This window comes from Hylobates moloch, unplaced genomic scaffold, assembly GCF_009828535.3.
Source record: "Hylobates moloch isolate HMO894 unplaced genomic scaffold, HMol_V3 SCAFFOLD_23, whole genome shotgun sequence".
Lineage (NCBI taxonomy): Eukaryota > Metazoa > Chordata > Mammalia > Primates > Hylobatidae > Hylobates > Hylobates moloch.
In genome coordinates, this window is record NW_026652298.1 from 12,005,239 (window position 1) to 12,021,901 (window position 16,663).

Consider the following 16,663-nt stretch of genomic DNA (forward strand, 5'->3'; position numbering starts at 1 on the left):
TATTTTTTACAGACAGGGTTTTGTCTCCCAAGCTAGAGTTCAATGGTACACTCATAGCTCACTGCAACCTCGAACTCCTGGGCTCAAGCAATCCTCCTGTTTCAGCCTCCTGAGTAGCTGGGATTACAGGCGTGAGCCACTGTGCCCGGCCAATATAAAATACTTTTTAAAAATCTGACACAATTTCAAAATATGTGGTTATGTAGGGTGGCAAATTCTCCCTTAATGTTTTCCTTCTTGAGCCTGTGCCGTGTTTTATTTGGCTGACTCTTTTTTTTCTTTTTCAAGCTTAATCTTACTTTTAATTGAGGAACTAGGGAATAGTTACTGTCACCATCCTTTTTTTTTTCAGTGAGTCTGGCATGTAGTGGTAGTGGAGGGTATTGAGAATTAGATAAAAGGTCTGTGGCTCTTACGACTAGTGAATGGGACTAGTTCTAATTTATATACATATATTACTTATATGTATATGAATATATGTGTATATATAAGAAAAACCTTCAATTTATTTTTAGAGACAATGTCCTCACTCTTGTCCTGGCTGGAGTGCTGTGGTGTGATCATAGCTCACTGAAGCCCTGAACTTCTGGGTTCAAATGATCCTCCCACCTCAGCCTTGTAAGTAGCTGAGATTACAGGCATGCTCCACCATGTCTAGCTAATTTGTTAAGAAACATTTTGTAGAAAAAGGGTCTCACTTTGTTGCCTAGGTGGGTCTTCAACTCATGACCTCAAGTGATCCTCTTGCCTTAGCCTTCCAAAGTGCTAGGATTACAGTTGTGAGATACCATGCCGAGGGTGTACTTTATATTTTGATATCAAAAGGTTTAAACAGGGCCAGGCATGGTGGCTTATGCCTGTAATCCCAGCACTTTGGGAGGCTGAGGCAGGAGGATCGCTTGAGCCCAGGTGTTTGAGACCAGGCTGGGCAACATAGTGAGACCCTATCTCTACAAAAAATAAAAATAAATATATAAATTAACCTGGTGTGGTGCACCCCTGTAGTCCCAGCTACTTAGGAGGCTGAGGTGAGGGGATTGCTTGAGCCCAGGAGATTGAGGCTGCGGTGAGCCGTGATGGTGCCACTGCACTTTAGCCTGGGCAACAGAGTGAGACTCTTTGTCTCAAAAAAAAAAAAGTTTAAACAGAACTTAATTATACAAAAAATGTTTATCTCTTTTATACAATGCAGTTAATTGTTAGTTATTGTATTAAGAGACGTTAGAGCATGGAAGATAATAATGCAGGTTTTGAGCACCTTCCTTGGATTCAAATCCTGTCTCTTCCTTTTACTGTGTTCTTTATTCTTGGGCAAGTTACTTAACTTTTCTATGCCTCACTTAATTTTCTTATTGTAAAAGGAGATTAAATAATATCTACTTTTAGATTGTGATGATTAAATAAGTTAAAACAGGTAAAGTGCTGACAGTAGTACCTAGTGCATGGTAAGGTTTAATAAATGTCTTATTATTCTGTAAATGTTATTTTATTTACCATTTATGTCAAAATTATCTACATAAATACTTGTACACTGATAAACTGATATACTGAACGTACCTTTTATTTGTCTATTTTTTTTTTTTTAAATGACAGAGTCTCGCTCTGTTATGCAGGCTGGAGAGCAGTGGGGGTGATCTCAGCTCAGTGCATCCTCCACCTCTTGGGTTCAAGCATTTCTCCTGCCTCAGCTTCCTGAGTAGCTGAGATTACAGGCACGTGCCACCATGCCCAGCTAATTTTTGTGTTTGTAATAGAGACGGAGTTTCGTTGTGTTGGCCAGGCTGGTCTCGAATTCCTGACCTCAGGTGATCCACCCACCTCGGTCCCCCAGAGTGCTGGGATTACAGGCGTGAGCCACCGCACCTGGTGTATGTGTGTTTTTTTGTTTGTTTGTTTTTGGTGGTTTTTTGTTTGTTTGTTTTTGAGATGCAGTCTTGCTCTGTCGCCAGGCTGGAGTGCAGTGGCGAGATCTCTGCTCACTGCAACTTCTGCCTCCCGGATTCTCCTGCCTCAGCCTCCCGAGTAGCTGGGACTACAGACGTGCACCACCACGCCCAACTGATTTATGTATTTTTAGTAGAGACAGGGTTTCACCGTGTTGGCCAGGATGGTCTCAATCTTTTGACCTTGTGATCCTCCTGCCTTGGCCTCCCAAAGTGCTGGGATTACAGGTGTGAGCCACTGTGCCTAGCTGGTTATTTTTTATTGTTGTTTTCTTTTTTTGTTTGTTTGTTTGTTTTTGAGACACGGTCTTACTTTGTCACCCAGATTGGAGTGCAGTGGTGTGATCTCGGCTCACTGCAGCCTCCCTTCTTGGGCTCAAGGCATCCTGGCATCCTCCCGCCATAGCTCCCCAAGTAGCTGGAAGTATAGGTGCACCCCACCATGCCTGGTTAATTTTTTTTGTATTTTTTGTAGAGACCGTGTTTCGCCATGTTGCACAGGCTGGTCTCCTGACCCTAAGCGATCATCTGCCTCAGCCTCCCAAAGCACTTGAGATTACAGGCATGAGCCATCGCTCCTGGTCTGAGCATACCTTTTAAATGAGTTCAAGTGACTTCAGATAATAGCGACACAAAAAATTTCAGTATAAAGTCCTTTTAAACAATTTTAATATAATCTATACACAGACGTTAATGTTAACAGGTAGTTTTAAGGAGATACAAAGAAAAGCTATAAAATTACTCAAAATGTCATTTTGTTGTAAGCAAGATAACGGTTTAAAGTATAATAGTTTTTTGGTCTTATTTGAAATTTGGATATGGCACCCTTTGAGTTTTTGTTTTATTACAAAAAGACACAGTACAAAACAGATCTACAAATTATAGCCAAGGCTATAGATTTCATTTTTGGGGAGTTGAAATATTTGCTACAGTAAGAAATTTTACTTTAGTTTAAAATTTAAATTTTAGGTATTTTGTAGAATTCTTACATCTTCTGCCTCTAAATCCTTCTGTTTGTATTCTTTCACTTTCTTCTGACAAAATATTTTAATGATGTATGTTTTGGGAAAGTTTAGGATGTAGTGTATTACACAGTAAGTACAATAAAATTTTGGATGATAGCTGTTTTTTCAATTCTGGGTATATATTTCAGTCTTTTATTTTCTGAAGGGACTTACTAAGAAAAATATGAATTCATTTTATGGTTTAATGAAGTTATAAGTAAAGCATGCAAGTTTGTTGAAATAAAGCTTTTTTCCCACTTTTTAAATATTTCCCTTCTATCAGAGTGAATGTTTGCTTCTCTGCTATAATACTACTTCATGGGAAAATGTCACTTTCAAACTCTTTTTATGATACAGTGGTTTGTGTTGTAGCACTGTGAATTGAGAGAATGATCACTAAAGTATTTTGGCTATAATGAAACATTAGGATTCAACAGTTTGATTTTACTCTTTGAAATATTGCATATAAACTTGAGAATATGCTAAAGTAGCTTAATAAGTAGTCATTGTACCTGTTGTGAAGTATGCACATAAGACGAGGAAGGGCCAAGGCATCCCTGACTGATTTAGTTTGTAAAGATACAGTGAACCACTTTTAGATTCAGGCAGTTTATTATTTAATTTAGATAGAGAAAGGAAGCACCTACAGGTGCCAGCTTCCTGTGGGCCTTGTCTCATACACCAGAAAGAATGACACAGAAGCAATAGGAGATGGATGACTCTAATGGGACTTGTGGGATGCCTAATTGCTGAGAAGCCAATTCTAGACTATACAGCTCAGTAGTTTTATATTCTGCAATGTATCTTAAGGGGAGTAGGGCGGAAAGCCTTATACCTCTTCAGAACCTGAGAGGTGATGAGAAACTGTCTCATGATAGCCTAATGGAGGAGATAAAGAGACGAGTAGGAGATGGTGTTGTAAGTTTCTTACAAGCCTTCTATCCTCTTGTGTTCTGGGAGCATCACAGGATGTTTTGCCAAGACTCAGATTAACTGAGGTTCAAGCCTTTGCTAAGCTTGTGTGTTCTGTGTGGATACATGCAAAGTTGCCCTGGGGGATATGGTGAAGCCGTTTTAATGGCACATTAAAAATACTTAAACTAACAAATGGAATTTGATTTTTTCATAAAAACATGATTTTAACAGGATTGCAGCTCTGGTTTCTGATGCCTGTTCTATAAATAGCATTTAATTAGTCAACATGAGATGCTTACATCTTGAGTAAGAAAAAGTATTCTGAAGTATGCTGATGATAACTAGTCATAAATACTTTTATCTAATTTTAATTTAAAGTAAATAGCTATGTAGACTCAGCTGGATTGCTCCGAGAACTCCTGAAAAAAATTGAAGATATCACTGGAAGATGTTTTGCCTCAAAGTGTGAGGCAGAGATTAACTACATTCTTAATGTGAGGGTCAGGTTTTTAAACATCAGCACACTTTAGTAAAGCAACTGAGAAACCATGTGGTTTGTATGTTCCTGGCATTAAATGTGCAAAAGCCATATGGGTAGAACTGGCAGAACACGGAAGGCTTTCTCCTTTGTATATCTTCATATATTGATTTATCTGACATACTCAGTGACAGTCCATAAATCATTGTTTTAAACTGAGATTGCAACCTTTAGTGGAGATAAAAAGAATAAAAATAGAATATATAAGACTGCAATGCAGGCATTTGATGAGGTATTAATATTGTTTTAAGAAACTAGTATTTTAGGGGTGTGTCTGTGTTTAGCAGCCAGTGTAAGCTGTGTGTGTTACTGTGCGTTGTGGCTAAAAAAGTATGAAACATTGCCACAGATACTCTTTGACTATTTCAGATCTCTCAGAAAATGTGTGCTTAGTTGCAAAACTAAAATATATTACTTTGTAGTTCTAATGTATTACTGAAATCTATAATACACTATGAATAAATTTGTTGCCTTTTTTTTGCAGTTAGCTTCTGGAATTTATAATTTTGCCTGCTCTCTGTGGAATCACCACACAGACACATTCCTGCAACAAGTTTCTTCTGGCAATGAAGCTGCAATTCTGAGTTCACTAGAACGAACTCTGCTATCATTGAAAGGTACTGTTAAGCTTGATATGTTCATTTTTGAAATGAGATACCTCAGAACACTCACCAAATAGTTCCTTTAGATGGGTTTTCTGTTCCCAGTTTCACTGGAAAAATAAGAGGTTTATGTCTCCCTGAAAGATTAGGGCTTATTTATAGTTTTGTGGCAGTAGCTCTTCCTCTACTCCTTCTGATTTTTGAAAGCACATATAGTAAGTTGAAGTGGATAGTTAGATTCACATTATTGCAGCCTCATGGGTCTGAATATATTTTTTTCAAATGCTTCTAGTTTTTGTTTCTACTTTATTTTTCTCATTCTGGACCCCTACACTTATCATTGTCATGCCAACTTTCCTAAAATTTTTTCTCCAGGCTGGAATGAGCACTGTCTTTCATCCCTCCTTTCCCTGGAAAGGCAGGGCTCCATCTTTCATCTTAGTGCCTCAGGCTCACTTAGATTTCAGAAGGTGCTTGATAGGATGCCGTCTTGGCCTGCGTTTTGGTATATGTTGCTTGCAGGCATTCCCTTAGCATAAATCTCCATCTCACTTTCATTGAGCTGTTTATCTTGATGAATGTATTCCCAGGTTCCTTTTCTTCTAAAATATACTCATTTGCCTCATTCTTTTACTTTTCTAGTCCCTCTCTTCTTTCTGTTCTGGTTGCTAAGACTCTTTTCTTTTTTGTTGTTGTTGTTGATGTTTTTTGTTTTTTTGGACAGACAGGGTCTTGCTCTGTCTCCCAGGTTGAAGTGCAGTGGCATAATCATAGCTCACTGCAACCTTGAACTCCTGGGCTCAAGTGATCCTCTCACTGCATCTTCCTGAGTAACTGGGACTACAGGCACATGCCACTGCACCAGGCTGAGTTTTACATCTTTCTGGTCTTGAACTCCCAGCTTCAAGTGATCCTCCTGCCTTGACCTCCCAAAGTGGTAGGATGACAGGGATGAGCACTGTGCCTGGCCTAGTTTGTTTTTCTTAGTTTGATCTCAGGCAGCATCAGTTTCTCTCTTACTCTCAGTTTGCATTCTTTTTAGTTTTACCTATAAGTTCTTTTATCATACTCATTCTGGTACCTTGGAATCCCATCAGTCTTGGCGTTGCCTTAGTACATCACTTATTTTCACCAGACAATGGATGCACAAATCCCATACTGTCAGCACATTTTGTGAAACCTGTGAAGAAATGTTTGGATTATTTTAAAGGACTGTTGAAAAATAAAATCCATTGTAGAAGTAGTTATAAAAGTGAGTGGAGATGGTTTTGTTAACATCCTTGAGGAAGAAATTACAGACATTAGAGACAAATGTTTGCTCAGAAAGAATTACAGAAACCGATATAAGGCTGTGTATACAAAGCTGTGTGTATAGTAGTATATTTAATGATTAAGAAATTTTCAAGATTTCTTTTGATTATAGGGTTTTCTTACCTTATTGATTTCAAAGCTTAACTCCTGACGAAAAAGATATAGCTTTACTATATCTTTGCCTGCCTTAAGCTTTTTAATACCTCACCATCTGCAGGTCTTAGATTCACATTAACTTTTAGAGACATCCTGCCCTGGAAAATTTTGTTCTGTAACTATACGTTTCTGTTCTGAAATGAAGAAATACTCCAAACTAGAATTTTTGTTTTGTGTAATCTCTATCTGAATTTACACTTATGTGTGTTTAGTATCTTTTAGACATGGGTGCATTCATTATTTCATTCGACAAATCTATAGGTCCTTGGCACTGGGGAGACAGACTTAATAAAATGATCCCACAAATATATTTAAAGTGACACCTGCGACAGAGGCCTTATGATATTATGATAACTGATAATATGATCAGAAAAAATTTCCCTGAGAAAGTGATCTTTGAGCCATAATCTTAAAGGATAAGTGGAAGGTAACTAGGTGATGAGAAGGAAAGGATCCTCTCAGGTATTGTGGCTCAAGGTCTTGTGGTGAGAACCATATCCAGAATAAGAGATTCAATTTGAATTCTGTTTTCTCCTTACGAAAACAAGGAAAACTTACTGCATCGTTAATGATGCAGCAACTTCTGAGTTGCATGTGATGATTTCAAACTGAAGGTCTTATAAACAGCTACATTCTAAACCTAATTTTAATACATTGCTTTAGACTTACAAACCGAAGGTCTCGTAGACAGCTACATTCTAAACCTAAATTTAATTGTTGCCTTTAGACCTCATAAACACTATTTAAGGTATAATTCTTTAGTACTGTAATAGCAATGCTTATTTAATGAACTTTTGTCTCTTACACTGCCACCATCCTTATTGTTGCTAAATAAGTGCTATATTTTACATATACCATGGAATCCATCAATAACCCTATGAATGAAGTAGGATTTGTTAACTGCATTTTGCAGATGAGGAAACAGATGAGAAATGTTGCCCAAAGTAGTATTACAACTGTAGACAATCGAGCAAGGATTTAAATCTAGCTCTGCCTTCAAATCTATTATCCTGCTTATCTCTCTGTGTACACTAGTTTGTCAGTGTTACTCATGAAATGTCACAGTTGAGCAGTGTAGTTGATTCCAAATTTGGAAATAGGGTTTAATTTTTATATTGTTTTTAGGAGATAATTGTATTTCCATTAATATAGCCTAAAACTGAATGAAGTTTTTTGGTTACCGATGAGTCATAGCTTAAAGTTTGTGAAATAGAAATAACTTTCCCAATTTCAGTTATTGCAGGTAAGAAGTACTAATAATTATATAAATTACGCTAAATTTTGGAATCCAGTTTTAGAAACATGAGTAGTAACAATAAGTCAGAAGAACACTGCATTTGTGAGTTAGAAGAACTAGATTTAGTTCCATTTTTCCCACTAATTTCCCAGCCAAATGACCAGGAGTTAACTTTCTAACCCAGATTAACCTCCAAGCTTGATTAAGTTTTGAGATCCTGAATCTTTCTTTGATTGTAATTTTAGTAGGATAAAATAAGATTCAAGTAAAGCTTGCTTTTGCTTTTCAGTGCTGCGTAAGTTAACTGTTAATGGATTTGTGGAACCTCATAAGAATATGGAGGTGATGGTAAGTGATCGAAGAAATTTGCTGTGACTTTGGGAAAGTGGTATTTTCCTGAATGTTTGAAAGAGTGCTCTTTTTGTTTGGCATTCAATTAGAAGAGTTTTTATTAAGTGACCATCTAGTTTTTTACCATTCTGACTTGTAGACTTCTGGTCTGTTTTCACTACATCAAAGTGGCTGTTGTGTGAAGGAGAGGAAATAGGCCCAGGATATTTCTCAAGGATGCCATGGTACATTGAGAGTGTTAATTTGAATTTGAATTAAAATGAACTCCTCTGAATTTGAATGCTATTATAACATTACCAGGTACATTGTAGATAGTTATTTATATACTTAATATTTTCCTTTGTTTTTATGTATTTAAAATAAATTTGTTTTTTTCTGTCTGATCATTACATTAATACATGCTCTTCTCAGTCAATTAAAAAAATAAATATATGGCCGGGCGCGGTGACTCACGCTTGTAATCCCAGCACTTTGGGAGGCCAAGGTGGGCAGATCACGAGGTCAGGAGATTGAGACCACGGTGAAACCCCGTCTCTACTAAAAAATACAAAAAATTAGCCGGGCATGGTGGCGGGCACCTGTAGTCCCAGCTGCTCGGAGAGGCTGAGGCAGGAGAATGGCGTGAACCCAGGAGGCGGAGCTTGCAGTGAGCCGAGATTGCGCCACTGCACTCCAGCCTGGGCGACAGAGCGAGACTCCGTCTCAAAAAAAAAAAAATAAATAAAAATAAATAAATAAATATATAAGAGAGAAAAACCTTGTCAAATCGATCATAAGTTGTGATGTATATTCATTGTCTGTAGATAGCCATCTTCTTTTTATTATTATTTTAAAATTATTTATTTATTTATTTATTTATTTTTTGAGATGGAGTCTCGCTCTGTCACCCAGGCTGGAGTGCAATGGTGCAATCTTGGGTCTCTGCAACCTCTGCCTCCTGGGTTCAAGCAGTTCTCCTGCCTCAGCCTCCCAAGTCGCTGGGATTACAGGCATGCACCACCACGCCCAGCTAATTTTTGTATTTTTAGTAGAGATGAGGTTTTACCATTTCTGCCAGGCTGGTCTTGAACTCCTGGCCTCAAGTGATCCGCCCTCTTTGGCCTCCCAAAGTGCTGGGATTACAGGCGTGGCCGTGCTTGGCCTAGTTGCATTTTTTTTTTTTTTTTAAATAAATCGCATTTTATTATACTTAGATTTGTGTTAGTATTCACAGTAAGTTTAGCTCAGGTAAAACATTGCTTTTTGTAAGTTGCTTTGGGGGTTCCTAAGGACTTGAGGAAAAAACAAATCTAATTGGGTCTTTGGGTCTCCCCTGCTAGATTTGACCAGAGCGATTAAAAAAAATAGTATTTTTTGTATATTGATGAGATTTGATTGAAGTAATTGTTCTATTGTTAAAAGAGTTTAAAACCCATTAATATACATCATCATAATGTGATGGTTATTTCATTTTATGAAAATTGACATGCTTTTTTTAAGTTAAAAATTTCAGGAAAAGAAACTAAAAAATGATTTATAATCTTACTCTTCAGAGATACTGCTAAGGTTTATAAATATCCTTGAAGACATTTTATGCATATTATTCTGGATAGACCTTCTCACTCAATTTGATGCAAATGGGATCATATTTACATGTTGTCTCCTTACTTACATTTTAAAAACAAACTCAGCATTTTATAGGTATTTTTCCCTTGTCAGTTACATTGTTACATGTTATTTTTAAAATGATTGTATGGTATATTCATATGATTAGTGTCAGTAGACTAATTTTTAAAAAAAGAGATATTAATATAGGATTCTTATAATGTACTTACACAATTGTCTGTTGACAGACATATAGGTTCTCAGTTTTTTATTTCTGATAAAATATATGGAGTGAACATTTGGGTAACTGTTATGTGGTTTTCTAATCCCTTTAGGATAAATTCCTGGAATTGAAAATGTTGGGTTAAGCATATGCCCCTCCACAGTATTGATACATATTACCAAATTGCTGAAAGATAATATCAAGCCTCGATTTAAATCCAGATACATTTTAATTGCCATTCTGCCAAAAAAGATTTTTGAGAAACCAACTTGACAACTCCCTTTCAATTCCCTAACTAGAATGTATAAATTCCATGAAGGGAGGGGCTTTGTTTTATTAACTGTGACTCGGAGCTTGGAACAGTCTTTTCTGTATAGTAAATGCTTAATAGTTATTTGTTTGATGAATAAATCCTTTATGGTAGAAGCAATATGTCAAACCTCAGGAATTATATGCAATATTACTCTCATTATATTAACTAGAATATTATGTTTATCTTTTTTTAAGTGAAAATGAATTGATTTGATTTATATTCCTATAAGGTGAATTAGTAGTTTGCACTGGCTATCATCGGTATTTTGTGAGCTTTGGCTTTCCCTTGAGAGTCTTCTGTTTGCATAAATCATATGTCAACCTTTACTCAGTTACAAATGCCTTATTGTAGCAATTAAGTACATCAGTCAATTAGAAAGGATAAAATCTTAACAAATTAAAGACAACATTTCAAATAATATAAAAATCTTTTTTTTTTTTTTTTGAGACATCTCAGTCTGTCGCACAGGCTGGAGTGCAATGGCATGATCTCGGCTCACTGCAACCTCTGCCTCCCAAGGTCAAGCAATTCTCCTGCCTTATCCTCCTGAGTGGCTGGGATTACAGGCACCCGCCACCACGCCCAGCTAAGTTTTTGTATTTTTAATAGAGACGGGGTTTCACAATATTGGCCAGGCTGGTCTCGAACTCCTGACCTCAGGTGATCCACCCCCCCCTTGGCCTCCCGAAGTGCTGGGATTACAGGCGTGAGCCACCGCACCTGACCTAAAAATCTTAAAAATAACAGAGAGCTTAAAAGATGCTAAAGAAACAATATATGACGGTGGTAAGATTCTGGGCTCTGAAGGCAGGCACAATGATAATGATGGCTTTTAAAATCGATGGCCTTTATAATTTTCTACTTTCTTTGGAGAATAGGACTATTGGACCCTTTTATAAATTTAAGAGACTTATGGGATCTTGGTGACCTAATTCTTTTATATTGAAACCTTTTGCTGTTTCATTGTTCTGTTATTACTTTTCATTTTCAATTATTGTCAACTATGCTTTAAAAAGACCGAAATAGTGTGAAAATGGAAGATGATGCAATAGTGAAGTTGTCATCCTGAAGTTTTCTTCTTTTTTTAAATTGTGTTGCCGGTTAATTTAACCCAATTAAATTGTGTTAATTGTATTGCATCACATTTCCAGAAGGTATAAAGGAAGACTGGAAACATTCATTTTACTCTGCTTTTAGCTTTTATTTAACACAGGTGAGGATTCAGAATTTTACATTTTCTGCCTGAAATGACAGAGAGAAGGAAGGAAATTGACAGAGGAATAGGTTTACTAGTTTTTTGATGAGTCAGTGGATGGATATTGAGAGTCTGAGAGCAGTACTCTTGACTCTAATGTTAACAATGAAATTGTCTAAGTAAAATCTCAGACACTAAGTCTTCAGATAATGGTATCCTAGTTGAATTTTCTCAAACTCAAGAATTGATCAGTGAATAATATATTTGATAGAGAGGAATTGTGGCATTCTAGAGTTAATTATTTTCCAGGAAAGCCATCATCATCCAGTATTTCATGACAAACGAGACTACCTCATTTGCTAATTGAGTGTGTGACATCTTTTATGATGTTTATACGCCAACATTTATTGATACAAAGATGTCTTCTATGTTTAAATTCTTATTAAAATTTTTAAGTTTTTTTCACTATTTCTTTATATTTATTCCTGTTATTCAAAACATATCTTAGAATATGTTTTCAAAAAAAGGGTCCATTAGACCTAGCTGGTATATGTTGATGCCTGTCTAATACTAGTATCTGAGGACCAATGTGTCATATACTTGAAGTTAAGAACTGTGGTGTAAATAATTGGTACCATGTATTCATTTTTTGAATACTTATTATTGCCAAACGATGTTTCAGGATTCTGGGATAAAGCAGTAAACAGAGCAAAGTTCTGGCTCTCAAGGAGCTTATATTCTAATGGGAGGAGCCACATAATAAATGGACAAGTGCAGTATTTCAAGGGATTTAAAGGCTGTGAAGAAAAATTAAAGCAGTAAGGAGAATAGAGAGTGTTTAGTGAAACAGGATGCTTAGAAAGTAATTTTTTATTTATTGCAAAGTGATTTATGTAACTAAATGAGATATTGAAGAGATGAAATACTATAGTTATTTTCCTGTGGATGACTTGTTTATAATAGTGAATTGTTTTTTGCTGAACTAATTTTAACTTATTTTTCTTCGGCTAATTTTTTTAAGTGATGTGATAGATTTGTTTTAGTATCCCTGAAAAAGATACAAGGTAAATGTTTATAACAATAAGTTGAGATATTTAAAATAATATTCTTTTCTAGGGTTTTTTACATGGAATATTTGAACGTCTAAAACAGTTTCTGGAATGCAGTAAGTACTTTCGTTGCAGTCCTTTTTACTGTAGAATTTTTATTCATTAATAGCATATTCATTCATTAATAGCTAGGATTAATGAGGGATTAATAGATGCTTATTCATTAATAGCTTCTGTTGCACACTTATAAATCTGGAGAAAGTATCTTGTCCAGTTGCCCCCTGAGTGAGCACTTGATAGCTGCAGAGATCCTATATGTAGCTAAAATGAGTATTTTGTATCAACTTTCTGAAGTTAGAAGCTTAGCTTTTGTCTCATATACAGAAGTCCCACCTTGGACTAAGAACCAAGACCTACAGCGGATGCCTGAAACCACAGATAGTACCAAACCCTTTGTGTACTGTGCTTTTTTGAGCTAGTATCCAAAATGGCTACTAAGTGATTAACAGGCAGGTAGTGTATATAGCCGGTATTTGCTGGACAAAGGGAGGATTCTCATCTGGGGCAGGACGGAGTGGGCCAGCTTGAGATTTATCACCATACTCAGAATGGTGCACAATTGAAAACTTAAGAATTGTTTATTTCTGGAATTTTCTATTTAATATTTTTGGATTGTGATTGACCACAGGCACCTGATACTGAGGAAAGCAAAACTAAGAGGGGACTACTCTACTGGTAAGGAGTGTAGAGGAATTTGCCTTGTTGCCAAGCTGGTCTCAAGCTCCTGGGCTAAAGCGATCCGCCCACCTTTGTCTCCCAAAGTGTTGGAATTACAGGTATGAGCCACCTTGCCTGGCCAAAATAGATTTTTAAAAAAAGATTTCCCTGAGGCCAGGCGTGGTGACTCATGCCTGTAACCCCAGCGCTTTGGGAGGCCGAGGCGAATGAATTGCTTGAGCCCAGGAGTTGGAGACCAGCCTGGGCAACATGACAAAACCCTGTCTCTACAAAAAGTGTTAAAAAGTTAGCCAGGCATGGTGGCAAGTGCCTGTAGTCCCAGCTACTAAGGAAGGATTGATTGAGCCTGAGAGGTTGAGGCTGCAGTGAGCAGTGATCTCATCACTACACTTTAACCTGGGTGACAGAACAAACCCTGTCTCAAGAAAAAAAAAAAAATCTATTTTGTGTTCATTCCTCTTTCTCTGTTTCTACTGCGGCTACCCCTTTCCAGACAGACGTTCACAACAGTCATATGTTTAACAAATATTATCTATAGACTATATGCCAAATCCTGTTTAGACTTCTTGTAGACTCTTTCGCTTTTAGTATTTGTTGCATGTCACTGTGATACAACTTTCCTTAACTGACAGTTTCATTTTGTAAATCCCTTGTTCATTAACCTCCCCTGGCTTATCTTTAGCATCCTTTGTTATTCACTACCCCACATGAGAGACTATAGCATTTATATTTGTGTTGTATTTTACTGGTGGTCTGTTTGTTATCTTCTTCCATGTGATTGTAAGCTCCTTTATTTGGACATACACATGTGTGCACACATAAGAGTGTGTGTGTGTGTGTGTGTGTGTGTGTGTGTGTGTTTGGGGATTTGCTATCCTGAGAAGATATCTTAGTCTACTCACTTTTAAGGAGCTACTGATTGTTTTATGTTAGTCAGTTTCAATTTAGTAAAACATTGTTGAGCCTGTTGGCAGACACTGTTCTGGGTACTATGCATGCAAAGATGAATAAGAATGTTCGTATTGTGTTACTACGTTTTCTAAAAATAGTCATTTTTCTCTGGCCATCCTTGTGGGCGTAGCAGAAGGAAGAATACAAACCCTTCCAGGAGAGAATAAGACAAATGAACAAACAGAATATGAAGAGTATTATTAGAGAGCAGAGTAGCTGATAAGCTGGTGGACATTGTTCTGAATGTACAAAAAAAAATCACGCCAGGGAAATTATCAGAATAAATTTGTCAGAAGATACAGGAAAAATGATAATGAGTATGTTGCTCCTTGACTGCTTTATTTTACACATGTATGTTACTTGAAAAATACTTCAACTATGACATTTAGTTTTTAAATGTTATCCATGATTCATTGCTAAAACGACTATTCTTTTATTATAAAAGTGAGTTCAGTTCATATATTAGGGTTAATTTTGTATAATATGGCACAGAGGGCTACTGTGTCTGTTACTCAGTGTAAATCTTGGTATTGCTTTTTAAATAATGAATTCATAATGCAAAATATGCAAAAATAAAACCAGCAATATTATTTTTATAAAAATTTTGATGTTGTCTTGGTTGTGAACTTATTAACTTCTAATATTTGAAATGTATTTTTAACAGGTAGAAGTATAGGTACAGATAATGTGTGTAGAGATAGACTGGAAAAGACCATCATTCTTTTTACTAAAGTGGTAAGTTTTTAAAAAACTTGTTTTCTCAAATATAATACACATAATTCAAATTTAGAAAGGAAAGTGACGTTTCTATAACCATACATTTTCACTTTAGTATAAGGAAACCTATGTTCTGACTCCTTATAGGAAAGCTAAAAATTGCTTTTATATGTACTTTAGAATGCATATAATAATTAAATTTATATACCATGTGTCATAGTGTAAGTCACCTTGGTACATGAAAAATAAATTCTAATAAATATTAGAGTATTTGATTCCTCTAAAGCTCATTATTCTTTGACCCACTGGAGAAAGTGGAGATAAAGAAGATAGCAGTGCAGTTCAGCTAGAAGTAGATCAAATGTAGCAGACAGGAAGTCAGTATATTCAGAATGACCATCAGACTATCTTCGTCCATACTAAGCATCTTTTGAGTGGAATTATAAGGGGTGCACTGTGGTAGGCAGTGTGTATAATTACATTTTATAAAACATTAATTTTTATGAAATTTTGGGCTTCAAGGATTAGGAGAAGTGCAAAGAATTGGGTTACAGCAGTTAGAAAGACCTACCTTGGGGACTGCTTGCACTAAAATAGGTACTTGAAGACAGGTGGGAATACCTAAATCTGTAATCTATTTCCCTTTTTAATTAAAGATTCGATAATAGGGTAGGGGTTGCTTATTCCCTGGGAGGAGAGTAAAGGAGCAGAAATGAGCTGTTTTTTATCTTTTGTATTTTAGGTAGTAATTACCTTTAGTTTCATTTGTCTCCGTTTCTCTTGTTCGAAGTAGCCTCAACAAAAGTTCACCTAATCTTCCAAGATACATTATAAAATTGACTAAGATTCTCTGTTAAAAAAAACACAAAGCAAAGTAAAACGGATGATGTGCCTAGTCAAAGAGGACTATACAGTATATATCACTGACACTTGCCTGCAGCTCTGCTGCCTCACAGTCCCTACTCAGTATATCAGTTACATAAGTAAAATTTAAAAAGCATTATTTAGATGATCTGTTTTAGAAAACACATTTATTTAGCTGTGAGATTTTTCAGTTCTTTCCACTCTTTTTTAAGGTAATGACATGGATAGATGGTATCTGTAATTCTACTTTATATAACACGTTGGAAGCAATTTCTTTTTCTTTTTTTTTTTTAATTATTATTATTATTATTATTATACTTTAGGGTTTTAGGGTACATGTGCACAATGTGCAGGTTTGTTACATATGTATCCATGTGCCAGGTTGATTTCCTGCACCCATTAACTCGTCATTTAGCATTAGGTGTATCTCCTAATGCTGTCCCTCCCCCCTACCCCCACCCCACAACAATCCCCGGAGTGTGATGTTCCCCTTCCTGTGTCCATGAGTTCTCATTGTTCAATTCCCACCTATGAGTGAGAACATGTGGTGTTTGGTTTTTTGTCCTTGCGATAGTTTACTGAGAATGATGTTTTCCAGTTTCATCCATGTCCCTACAAAGGACACGAACTCATCATTTTTTATGGCTGCATAGTATTCCATGGTGTATATGTGCCACATTTTCTTAATCCAGTCTATCGTTGTTGGACATTTGGGTTGGTTCCAACTCTTTGCTATTGTGAATAGTGCCGCAATAAACATACGTGTGCATGTGTCTTTATAGCAGCATGATTTATAGTCCTTTGGGTATATACCCAGTAATGGGATGGCTGGGTCAAATGGTATTTCTAGTTCGAGATCCCTGAGGAATCGCCACACTGACTTCCACAATGGTTGAACTAGTTTACAGTCCCACCAACAGTGTAAAAGTGTTCCTATTTCTCCACATCCTCTCCAGCACCTGTTGTTTCCTG

At 36.5% G+C, this 16,663-nt stretch overlaps 1 protein-coding gene across 8 annotated transcripts in view; it reads left to right on the forward strand.

Moving 5' to 3' along the window:
* Nucleotides 1-16,663, forward strand: part of IPO11 (importin 11) — a 229,996-nt gene that overhangs the window by 53,269 nt on the left and 160,064 nt on the right. For all 8 annotated transcript variants that reach the window (XM_032145222.2, XM_032145224.2, XM_032145223.2 and 5 more), the window contains exons 6-9: nt 4,885-5,017; nt 7,996-8,054; nt 12,489-12,537; nt 14,775-14,845. In XM_032145222.2, coding sequence (XP_032001113.1) covers nt 4,885-5,017; nt 7,996-8,054; nt 12,489-12,537; nt 14,775-14,845 — 312 coding nt within the window. The remainder of the gene's footprint in view (nt 1-4,884; nt 5,018-7,995; nt 8,055-12,488; nt 12,538-14,774; nt 14,846-16,663) is intronic.